The sequence below is a fragment of the Rhincodon typus genome, chromosome 7 (assembly GCF_021869965.1).
Source record: "Rhincodon typus isolate 14 chromosome 7, sRhiTyp1.1, whole genome shotgun sequence".
Lineage (NCBI taxonomy): Eukaryota > Metazoa > Chordata > Chondrichthyes > Orectolobiformes > Rhincodontidae > Rhincodon > Rhincodon typus.
Window position 1 is genome coordinate 13,001,430 of NC_063338.1, and position 12,576 is coordinate 13,014,005.

Here is a 12,576-nt window from a genome sequence, read left to right on the forward strand (position 1 = left end):
CCCCTGGGTAAGAGAACCCAAAACTAGAGGGCATAGGTTTAAGGTGAGAGGGGAAAGATTTAAAAGGGACCTGAGGGGTAATGTTCTCACACAGAGGGTATGCAGATATGGAATGAAGTCTCAAAGGAAGTGATAGAGGTGGGTACAATTCCACCATTTAAGACATTTGGACAAGTATGTGCATAGGAAAGGTTTAGAAGGATACTGGCCAAACGCAGAAAAATGGACTAGCTCAGCTTGGAAACTTGGTCAGCATGGATGAGTTGAGCTGAAGAGCCTGTTTTCATGCTGTATGACCTAAGAGCAAGTCCGAGGCTTGGAATTGTCAAGTTACTCAGGACAAAGCAGATTGCTTGATTGGCATTCCATTCACCAACTAAACACTCACTCCCTCCACCACAGATGCATAGTGGCAGCAGTGTGTACCAGCAATATTATGCACTACAGCAACTCACCAAGACTCCTTTGACATCTTTCAAACCCGGGAGCTCTACCAGATATGAGGGCAAAGGCAACAGGTGCATTGAAAGATCTGCCCTGCACTATCATTCTGCCACAACCATTCTGATTTGGAACTATATTGCTGTTCTTTCATGATCACTGATTCAAAATCTTGGCATTCCATATCTAAAACACTGCGGGTGTATCTATGCCAGATGACCTTCAGTGGTTCAAAAAGGCAGCTCACCACCATAATCTTGAGGGCAGTTAGGGAGCAGTAACAAATGCTGGCCCTGTCAGGGTTGCTCATACCCCACAAAAGAATCTTTTAAAAATCCCAAAAACTTCCTCTGAATTTATATAGCTTCCTTTTGGTTTCTGTTGATGTGGTTATCTGCTGATGTAAAACTTTGGGGATAGTGTGATGCAGGCTGAAGTCTGTTGAAAAATGCAAGAGACAGAACTGGTGTGGACCTATCTGTGAATTTTGACTGCCGTTATTAGTTATATTACATTTATTTCCACACCTCGTCATCTGATATAATTCTTAGGGTTAAAAGGATCAAAGGATTAGTTAAGAAAACTGAAATAGAGTACCAAGTAGGATGATCAGCTATGAATGGCAGACCAGACTCGAAGGGCCAAATGCCGTATTCCTGCTCCCATTTTCTGTTCCTGTGTTTCTTCAGAAAATATTTTCAAATGCAATCAAGTTAAGCCCATCAGGTTCCAAAATTTTTTTTTTCCTTCAACAGATGTGTTAGACCCAACCACATGTTAATATCTGGAGAAGGTCACATTTACCTCACTGGTCTGCATGGTCTCTGCAATATGATCACAGATGGACAAAGGCTAAAGGTTGTGTATGACTTCCCAGAGTTCAGTGCATCTGTTTTGCCTTGGCTGAGCCCTGAGGTTCTCCAGCAGGTACATTTTCTGCTTGGTTGTCTGCTTGCCTGTAATCACAACTTACCATCTTGACTACTCACCTAAATTTGTGTGATGGATGCAGAATAATTGATTTACCTAACTGAGCACTGCATTTTGCAAATGGTTTTAAGATTTATTTAAGATACATTTAGAGTGTAATATCTGCACTTGTTAATGGGGATGCTGGGTTTCAAATAGTTAGCAGTGTGATGTAATAAAAACAATTTTTTAACTTCCTTGGAAACTAACGTATTCACAAATAAAGGAAAAGGAGGAGGGGACACAGTCCCTCCAGCCTGTTCCACTCTTCAATTAGTTCATGGCTGGTTTCTGTATCTTTACTTTGTGGTCAGTATTTTATGCCCTTCCCAAGGCAAGTTTGAAGACGGAGAGAGTGTCCAATTAGGTGGGATAGTGATGGATGGAGACTCTTTGGTTTTTATTTCTAAGCCACCTTCCCATCTCTACTCTGATTATGCCATTGCACTGCCTTGCTTCCCTGGACCAGTTGATGCTTGAAGTGGGCAATTAATGCTCAACTAAGGGGCTCTTCCTGCCTCCGATAATAAGCCAGCAGTAGCAGGGCAGATGACAAACCTGTGGATGTTGCTTATGGACTGGAAAGGGGTGGGTGTTGATTGGGTTGGAGGGGGCGTGGGAAGGGTGAGGTTGGGGGACCTCATTAAAAGGGCATTAGTGGTTGATTGAACGACTTGACATTGGGAATGAGAGCTACCACCTGGTTTCCTGCTCTTGCCGATCCCTGCACCATCTCCATTTGGGGCAACATGGTGGCTCGGTGATTAGCATTGCTGCCCCTCAGTGCCAGGGACCTGGGTTCAATTCCTCCCTCAAACGACATTTTCCCTGTTTCGACGTGGATTTCTTCCTGGTGCTCCGATTTCCTCCCACAGTCACAAGGTGTGTAGATTAGGTGGATTGGCCATGCTAAATTGCCCATAGTATGCAGGGTTGTGCAGGCTAGATGGATTAGCTATGGGGAATGTAAGGATACAGGGATGGGCTGGGTCTTGGTGGGCTGCTATTTGGAGGGTCAGTGTGGACTCGATGAGCTGAATAGCCTGCTTCCATATTGTAGGGATTCTATGATTTTGTGATCTCCTTTAAAGCCAAACATGTCAAACCCTTCTTGCCCTCATTTACCCCTCAGCTGGACCATTCCACAATCCTATGCTTCAAACTGGCAACTCTCAAGAGACAGAGTATCCTGCCTCGCTAGTCACCTTTAGTTGCCTGATTAGCTGTTACTGTGGTGGGCCTTCACCAAAGAGAGCATATGCGGGCCTCTCTCTGGCTCAGGAGCCGAGACCTCTCCATTGGCAAATCCTCCTCGTCCCATCCATATGCCTTATTTCCATTTTACTTACTAAAATTTAATGAAAGTTTATCAATCCCAGTTTTGATATTTCCAATTGATCATGCCATTAACAACTGTTTGTGGGAGAATTATATATGAGCTCACGAGTTAGGAGCAGGAGTTGCCTAAATCTGCACCACGATTCAATAATATCATGGTTGATCTGATTAACCCATGTTCTCACTTAGCCATGATACTCTGTCAATCCTTTGTTTACCATGAACCTATCTACCTCTGCCTTAAAAATACCCAAGGCCTCTGCTTCCACTATCTTTTAAAGAAAAGTGTTCCACAGACACTCAACGCTCTGCAAAAATGTTGTGTCATCTTTGTCTTAAATGGACGATCCCTTTTGTTTTTAAACAGTAATGCCAAATCTGGATTTTCACACAAAACGCATCTTGCATCCATGTGCATCCTGTCAAGACTTCTCAAGATATTGTATGTTTCAATCAAATCACCTCTTAACGGTTTTAAACTCCAGCAGCTATTAGCCTAGCATGTATTACCTTCCCTCTGCTTCCAATACATTTAAATCCTTCTTTTAAATGGGGAAAATCAGTATTATACATTGTACTCCAGATGTAGTGTTGCCACTTCCCTGTATAACTAGCAAAACCTCCATACATTTGTATTTAATAACTCTTACAATAACCAATAACATTCTATTTAGCTTTTCTAATTACTTGCTCTACCTGCATTCTAACCTTTTGTGATTTATGCACCAGGATCCAGATCCCTCTGCATCTTAGACCTCTGCAAGCTTACATCATTTAGATAACATGCTTCCTTTTTATTCTTACTTCCAAAATGGACAATTTCACATCTATCCATATTATATTCCAATTTACCAGATCTTTCCCCACTCACTTAACCTATCTATATACCTTTTGTATCCTCCTTATGTCCGTTTCACAACATGCTTTCTTTCTTACATTTGGATAGTTTCTTCAGTGAGTGTACTGAGCCAAGGTTCGAGTATTGGCTTAGGAGGAAAGCATAGAAATCTGGCATTTTGGGGTTCTTGTGCACAGTGGTAGTGTCTCTACCTCCGAGCCAGAAGGCCCGGGTTTGGGTTCTACCTCTTCTAAAGTTTTGTCATAACAAGTCTGAAGAGGTTGATTATTTAAGAAAAACTGGACATCTGGCGTGGAAATGGTCCAATTTCGCCACTTGACTATTAACTTTTTTGAAAATATGTACCAACAGATTCATACACAGCTTCTTCCCCACTGTTATCAGATTTTTGAATGGACCTCTCTAATATTAAAGTTGATCTCTCTCTCTCTCCACACCTTCTCTGTAGCTGTAATACTATATTCTGCATTCTGTTTTAGTACCCTGAAATACTTGTATATGGTATGATTTGTCTGGATAGCATGCAAAACAATACTTTTCACTTTATCTCAGTACATGTGACAATAATAAAATCAAAACAAGACGAATGAGGATAAAAACAGTTTGGTTTTTATAAGCCCAACTCTGTCTAACAAAGTCAAAGGAAACTGACTCAGTGCAGATAGTGTAATGATTATAATGAGGTCAGTCAGGTGGGCCTCATAGAATGAATTCCTTGATGGGGCTGTTAACCGGGTCCAAATCAGGGAGCCCTGACTGACAGATGTAAACAGGTCTCTTGACATGTAAACAAAGGGGGACTTGGTGATGGGATAATGGCCTCTGGAGTTATTTCAGACAGCAGCCCATGTTTTCACTGTATTACGGTTTATGAAACTGCTTTTCAGTATCTACACTCCAAATTGCAGTATACAAAGCATTGCCTATTACCTCTCCTTTTCAGTGTCATACACTGTGTCTTCTCTTCCACATTAGGACTTGCATGGATATGATGCAAAGTCTGACATCTACAGCCTTGGGATCACAGCGTGTGAGTTAGCCAGAGGCCAAGTTCCCTTTCAAGATATGCTGCCCACGCAGGTGACCGATTATTAATTTTTAATGTAGAGAATTGTATCTTTATATTATGTATGATGGGGCCTGACCAGTGAATGAAGGGGAATGAGACAGAGAAGTAAAGTTCAAAGTATTGCCTATTTCATTTCTCACAGATGCTGCTTCAGAAACTGAAGGGCTCATTGTGTCTAGTGGACTTCAGTTTTCCTCCAGAGGATTTACTGATGAAGAATTATCGCTCTGGTGTGGATTCTGGAATTGGAGAGAGTGTTGCACCCTGCAGCAGGCTGAGGACAAACACAAAGGAAGGATCTCAGAATTCTATGAAGAAAACATTCTCGTCAGCCTTTCACAGCTTTGTGGAGCTCTGTCTACAGAGGGAGCCTGGAAATCGGTGTGTATATTAATTCACTTTCTGATTTAGGTTAAATCCATTTCAATATTTTTACCCTTTACTCATTTGATATGTTTCAGCTGGGTGTCATTTGCCTGTATTCTTTGCCTATGGCTAGGTTTCTTGCCTCTATTTGCTATTGCATGAAGGGTTGATTTTGAAGATTTCAGGTACTGCATGACTGCCATGGATTTAAATATACCCATTTAAATTGCACCTGTATAGTCAGACTACTGTCTGGAATCAATTGCAGCTAATCCATCTAACAAGTACAACTGGTCCCTTGAAATCAAGTAAGTTAAACCATCTGTCAGTGACTTTGCAGAGGAACTGCTGAACACAGCAGCTGTCTGCATTGTTAATATCTACCTGTCTACTACGTAATGGTTAATTTCCCTTTCCAAAATTAATCTAGATCATATTAAGTCATTGAGAAACCTCAGTGGCCCATACAGTCATCTTTCTGTTCCAATTTTGTATGTTTATCATTTAATATATTCGGCTTTTGTGTGTTGTTTTATTGTCAGATTAGTCTTTGCAATCTTATTTTGCATTCAATGAACAATAAGCATCTCTTCTGTTCCAGACCATCAGCAAGTATGTTGTTGACCCACCCCTTTTTCAGACAGGTGAGTATTGACTCAGGTTTTATTCTGAACTGGGAAAATATTGAAAATAGACAGGGGAGGTGCCTTGAATCCTGAGAGAGAGAAAAAGAGGGATGAATATAACAGGGTTATACAGTTTTTGTAACCTGTGGCAAAATAAATATTTTCTAGACATTTTTCATAATTTAGTCAATTTATAATGAAGAACGCATGCAGTGAATAAAATACAATTTATAAGGAGGGGGGCGGGTAAGTGTGGCTTATATGTATATCAATGTATTGGATTCAACTACTGTGATGCAGAAGATGTAAAATTCAGCATTCATTATTGCAAGCATTCTTTTTGCTCTACACTGTTTATTGTCTTGGATTTTCTATTGGCCAGACAGTTGTTACTCCAGCATAGATAGGAATATTGCATGGGGACCTTGTGGAATCCCCATCTTAGCAGACTTTGAAGGAATTGACTGGGAAATTGAAGATTGTATTAGGCAGTTCCTCTGTGGAACCCTCTGAAAGTCTCCATTTAAATTGAAGAATTTGGAGAGTTCCAATAAAATTAACTGAACTAACCCTTGAGTAACTAATCAACTGACCCCATACTTAGCTCTCACATCCCCTATCCCGACCTCCCTCAGCACCCTTGCATTCCCTCAGATTCTGATCCAACACTCCTTTCCCACTCTGCCCCTTAAAGAAACCAGTTACCCCACTGTCTGACATACTCCCCCATTTCTCTGCTCTGCAACAAAACACCATCAAATCTGACCCAAACACAACCCGGCCACCACTGCCACTCCACTGGACCATCCTGGACCTACCTCCCTGCCTGCTTCACCCAAGCCAACGTGCCCTCTCACTGTGGCCACACTGGATCTGACTTGGAACCCTTGCTGCCAGAGCCAGTCTGACATGGAACCCCTGCCACTTCACCTGATGTCCTCATCACTGGAGTCAACACAACCCAATCCCTCCTTCCAACCATAACCCTTGCTGCAACACCAGAACCCCTCCGCCTGCTCCAACTTGCCCTGAGCACTGCTGAGTATCAAGTTAGCACCCTAACATCATACTTACCTGATTTATCTTTTTGACAGCAGCTGTCAAAGTGGCTGTCTGAACCTTTAAATATCAGAATATTGTGACAGACTGCGATAAAAAAATGGAGGGTGGTTTGCCTTCGACTGACGTTTCTGCATTACAAAAGAGGTGTCAGAATGGAATCATGGTTCACACTTCCAAAGGAGCAATGATCGGATTCTCCTCTCAGTAATGTGGAGCTCTGTTCTTTCATAAAACAGAATGGCTGGAGAGATTGCCACTCCTTGGAAAATGCTGACAAATATTTTACTTAGTACAAAAGTTTGAATCTAGAAGACTTTATCTCTTGCATTGGTGACTTGCTTTAGTCATTTTGAAAGCCCTAACCTTTGCAGCATATCTCACTCTGGCTCTAATTTTCCCTCTCTCTCTGTGTGTCTCTCTCTCTTCTCTCTACAGGTTAAGAAGCAGACCAGGAAGACACTAATTAATTTGCTTCAACCAGCAGTGCCACTGTCTGGTTCTCCGGCCAAAGAAGGGCTGCAGTCACAGATGGATGGTTCAATCAGTCCCTTCCAAGAGCTAGATTGTGACTGGGAATTTTGATTTTACTTGTCATCTTCCAACTATATCCCTCTTCATATTTGTGAAAAAAGCAAAATAGGCTTGAATTGGAGACAACTGAAGTCAGTCGCCCATTAAGGTGACTGAAGGCATGGAAAATGACCTTGTATAAAATTGAGTATTTGTCATTACTGCCCATGTATGTACTTGCGTACATTGTACATGAGGTTCATGACCTCCATCCCTGCTGTAAATAGTCTATACATTTACACAGCTTAATCCAAATTGATCCTGCAGTCAGATTGGACTTATTTTCTAGTTCAGTATTAGATTACTGCTTTGAAACTGGCTACATGTACAAGTGCATAAATATATTTTTGAACATATCTTTGTATTTTCTGTACAGATGTAACAGTAAAGTTAAGGCTGAATTTATCAGAGCACACTTCACAGTGATGCATCGGTGCTTTAGTGAGCTCTCTATGCCGTAGCAGGTTAATCACAAATTTGGACATGCAGTTTCCATTATGTTGAGTTTCTAATTTTCTTGGGGTTTAGTATTAGGCTGAGATGCGCACTAAGTACAGCAAGAAAAACACTGAGTAGAAGTTGAGAGAGAGAAGTGCAAATGACAGGTTACACTGAAGCATTCTCATCCATTTGCTTAGGGGAGGGCCTTCTCTCCTGGTTTAATGGAAGAAAAGGTTTACAAAGTGTTAGTGCTGTGTGCTTCCATTGTTTGAAATGGGACCCAATCTTTAGAGATGTGTGCATTGTGTTTACGCTATATTTTATCTTTTCTCTTGCATTGTTCAACAAGAGTGTACACTGTGCCTTTCATCTGTTCTTGATGTGAGATGTAAATTATCGTAAAACCTGGTTATTATTGAATATTATGTGGGAGTATGTGAATTTCAATTGGTCCTGGAAATTTGGTTTTCAGTTCGGACCCTCCCTTTTAACACGTCCTAAATTAATGCAGTTATTTTCAGGTTAATAACGCTAACTGATTTTTCCAGTGGAACCCATCTTCATGAACAGGGTACTTTGAGTTTCTTACTTTTAAATAATTCAACCCAGTTGATTCATAGTGATGACTAGATTGTTTGTTTGGTTGAGGGTGAGAAGGGTTTTGTCTGCAGAACCTATACTGATGCTACACCTGATAAGAGGCTCAATATGTTGTACAGATGGGGGTGAAAAGGACGTTACAAATAATCATAAGGCAGACAAGAGTTCAGTTGGGGAAGTGAGGCCATTTGTGTCAGGTTGGAGAGAAACAGATCAGAATATTTTTGCAATGGGGATGTTAGAAGATGTGGAGGAGGAAGGGGATCTGGGTGTCCACTTGCACGTAACTAAAAGCTAGTTTGAAGGTATAAGTGCACTAATAGAATGTTAATCTTTTTCTCAAGGGCTGGAATTCGAAAGCGAGGCTTTGCTTGGATTAAAAACTTGAAGTCTCGTCTGCTGTACTTTTGATATTTGGTGGGCATTTGTCACAACTCAAGAAAGATATAAAATTGGCTTTAGAAAAGGTTCAGTACAGAATCACCAGAAAGATCCAGGGCCAAAGGAGGAAATTAAGGTTAAATAGCCTAAATCTGTATGTAACTTCTTCAGTTTAAATGGTTGAGGTTTGGGTGTAATTGTGACCTAATGAGGCTAATTTTACACTGGCCCTTAAGTGTCTCTGCCTTAACACCAGTAAAATACCCCTTTCACTATCAGTTGTCAAAGGAATAGGAATTATTCACCTTTTATATTTCACCAAAGTAACATCAGTTCCTGATCATTTAACTTTATGTATAACTGAACTGTATTATCTGTAGTTAGTTCAGTCATTTCTTTTCAAGTCTGCAGATGGGTTCACCTTTATAACACTTTCAAATCACATGTTTTTCTTTTTGTGAAATCAGGGTCTTCCAAGTATCGTAATATCCTAGTTAAATTCTGAATGCTCTTTCAGAGTGTAGGTGTATTTCTATCTTTGTTTGAGGTTACTATTGAAGTTTTAAAAACCTTGTTGATCTCAAATGTAATCTTATTCTCTTGTCCAGTAAAGAATGTTTAGCATCTCAGGTAAATACTCAGCTGGAGTAGGCCATCAATACTTGGAGCCTGCTCTACCACTCAGTAAAATCGTGGGTGATCTGATTGTGGCGTCCATTCCATCCTCCTGTCTGCATCCCCTCAGAACCATGACTGTCATGTTGATCAAAAATGTATTAATCTGATTCAGGTAAATTCAGTGACCACACTCTAGTGCTTTCTGAAGACACATCTACAGTCTAATGACCTCCTCTCCATTTTAAATGTGAGACCTCTTAATATACAATGTTAGTGGTGGTTCTTGTAAATATCATGGACTGGACTTCCCACTTTGGTTCAGATTGCAGTCAAAATTGGACTAATTTTTGAAAGAGAATATACAATTCAAGTTTCTGGTCAAGCTCATTTGCATAGTCGTACATTTTAAAGTTGTGCTTGAACTAATGCACGAGGCAGTGTAGTACAATATGAAAGTTTATTTACTTTACTCACGTTAAAATATGTCCCCTGATTACGTTTAAGAGCAGGCATAACAGTAAATATGAATTTTGAAAAAATTGTCCAAAGCAATAAATTAACAATTTAAATGAATGAATAACTAACAAAATTGGCCACTGATAAGTGTTAGGCAGCAGAGGTAACTAATAAAATCTTTTTTGCCACTTTGATTAAGAAGCAGAGCTCGAGAGAGACCTAATAAGCTCTGCTTCCTGCATATGCTCATGCACATGCTTGTACATGCACATGCCCTTCTGTCCTCTCTCTCTCTCTCTCTCTCTCTCTCTCTCCTGCATGTGTTTCACACACTGTTGCTCTCCTATACACCCTTGATGGGCTTTTGAGACATGTTCTGTTAGTTTGGCTGCAGTACTTTGGAGGCCATAAAGGGGTGAGTCTCATGTTTCTCCCCTCACCTGTCTAGCAGGTGTCCTTGACCCTTGTTTATTCTCCTCATATTGGGGTCATAAATCCACAATTCAAAAAGAATGTTGCATGTAGTTGTTTCACAATGTTCAATTATTGAGAATATTATGCAGAATTTGACTGAATAAGATTTGGCCTGTAAGATGAAGTTGCTGTGAAAGCTACTCAATGAACTATTCAGTACCTAGTATATATATCAAGTTGGAGAGGCACTACCAGCCACTTCAAATTGTCATAGAATCTTTTCAGTACTGTTCTCTTTTGCCTCACTTCCCCAGATAGTTACATGCATCTGGCCTTAATATACTGTTGCAAGTTATTTTCAATCTTCTTTTACTTCCTTTCTCCCACAAAATGTTGATGAATATGAGCTGGCTCGCTGCCCCCAAGCCTCTTCAAATTTACCAATTGTGGTGGAAAGTGGACAAGCCATCACACTGTCACAGGACAATAGGTTCTACACAATATATATTTTTTGGATTCCTTCTAGAAAATTGAGATAACCAAAAATTGATCAGAAATCTTGAAATGAGAAAGGCTGTTCAGCAACCATTGCTGCTGCTTCCACAGTCCAGGCCGAACCGCCTTGAGGGTGGCCACCTTCAAAGATATTTACATCCCTACCTCCAATCAAACAAACAGATCTATGACAAAACTGAGAGCTTTCGTCAATAGCACCTTCCACAACCACCATGTATCTCAAAATACTTACTAGTCTTATTTTCCAAGTGTAGTGAGTATAGGAATAAATACTATAATCTTTAATCATAAGGTAACAGCTAACATTTAGAGTATTCTTGAATGTCAATAAAACACCAAAGGCATTTGAACAACTTTAAAATACAACAATACTGTTACTAAGCATTTGCGATAGGGTGAAGCTGTAACAGCTCTCATAACAGGCTTCTTGTAGATAAGAGTGATAGATAATAACTGGTGATATATAGGGCATATATGTTTATGATGGACCAAATAAACAGGGTGTCACAGAGGTTCATAGGACATATTCAACATTTTGCTGCTGAGTATAATTTCATTTGTTTCACACCTGGTGTCATATGTAGTGAAAGGAAAAGGGTTTTAAAAGCAGATAAAACACAAATGTTTTACTAGTTTATAAGACTGTTTTCAACTTAGCAATCTGATTCCATCTTGAATATCTTGCATTTACAACCTTTCAGTTCAGTGTACACCACAAAGTTGTAGGTAAAGGGACAAATCCTTCACACAAGCTTGAAGGAATTTAGATTTAATGCTGATATTCAATAATGAAGACCTATTTACTGGAATGATTTAATACAACATACTTTGGATTGTTAACTTTATGCCCTATGGGCCCCTTCTGTTGGAGAAACATTAACCTAATTGTAGAGCATGTTTTATATTTCAAAACTGTTAAATTGAAAAGTAAATTTAAGTTTTGCTAACTTTATTCTGCACAAGAAAGTGCCTTGAAATTTTGCTATGATTTAATGCGATTGCCTATGGAAAGTTCCATTTAAGAAGGAAACTTGTTCTGGGATCAGCACAAGTAATACTGAAGTTTGTATCTTGCTATGGACCACTTTTTTCTTATATAAATGTATAACTGTAAGCGCGATATATGACTTGCATAAAATGCAATAAAACAACTTGTGGCATGTGTTGCTAAACTCCTGGCTGGCTGTGGGTGACTGAAGCGTAGAAGCAGAATAATCATTTTCTCTATAAAGAGGTTATAAAAATTAGAGTTGTTTTCTTTGAAACAGAGAAAATTGAAGAGGGACCTGATAGAGGTGTGAAAGATTGAAGGGCATGGACAGGTTAGATAGGAAGCAGCTGTTACCCTTAGATGAAGAGTCAATAATGAGGGGCACAATTTTCAAGTGCGAGGCAGCAGTTTTAGAGGGGATTTGAGATAAAACGTTGAGGTAAAACGTTTTGGGAGGGTAGTAGAGGGGGAAACCTCACAACGTTTTAAAATTACTTGGATGAGCACACATTGTCATAACATTCAAGTCTATGACCCAAGTGCTGGAAAGTGGGATTAGTGTAGATAGGTCAGCATGGTATCAATGGGCAGAAGGGCCTCTTCTGTGCTGTATGACTGAGACTTGACATGATGCTGGTTGTGTTTTTTGACATATGCTTAATATCCTGACTTTTAAAGTAAAGCATCTAATTTCAGTCAGTTTTGTTTGTTTTGGTGAGAGATAAAGGAATCTTTTGTAACATTTTAATTTTACTCATTTTTATTCAATTTCCCAAGAAGAGCAGCAACGCTGGTTTGTTGAAAATGAGTATATTTCTGGTAACCATTTTTATCTGGAAGTGAAGAACACTTACTGTGT

General features: G+C 39.8%; 1 protein-coding gene across 1 annotated transcript in view; it reads left to right on the forward strand.

Annotated features, from left to right (window-relative positions):
* The window catches only part of stradb (STE20 related adaptor beta), a 28,712-nt gene extending 16,873 nt beyond the window's left edge, over positions 1-11,839 (forward strand). Inside the window, exons 8-12 of the mRNA XM_020528020.2 lie at positions 1,197-1,368; positions 4,583-4,687; positions 4,819-5,057; positions 5,644-5,686; positions 7,166-11,839. Of these exons, the coding sequence (XP_020383609.1) occupies positions 1,197-1,368; positions 4,583-4,687; positions 4,819-5,057; positions 5,644-5,686; positions 7,166-7,312 (706 nt within the window). The 3' untranslated portion in view covers positions 7,313-11,839. The remainder of the gene's footprint in view (positions 1-1,196; positions 1,369-4,582; positions 4,688-4,818; positions 5,058-5,643; positions 5,687-7,165) is intronic.
* Positions 11,840-12,576: the final 737 nt, after the last annotated feature.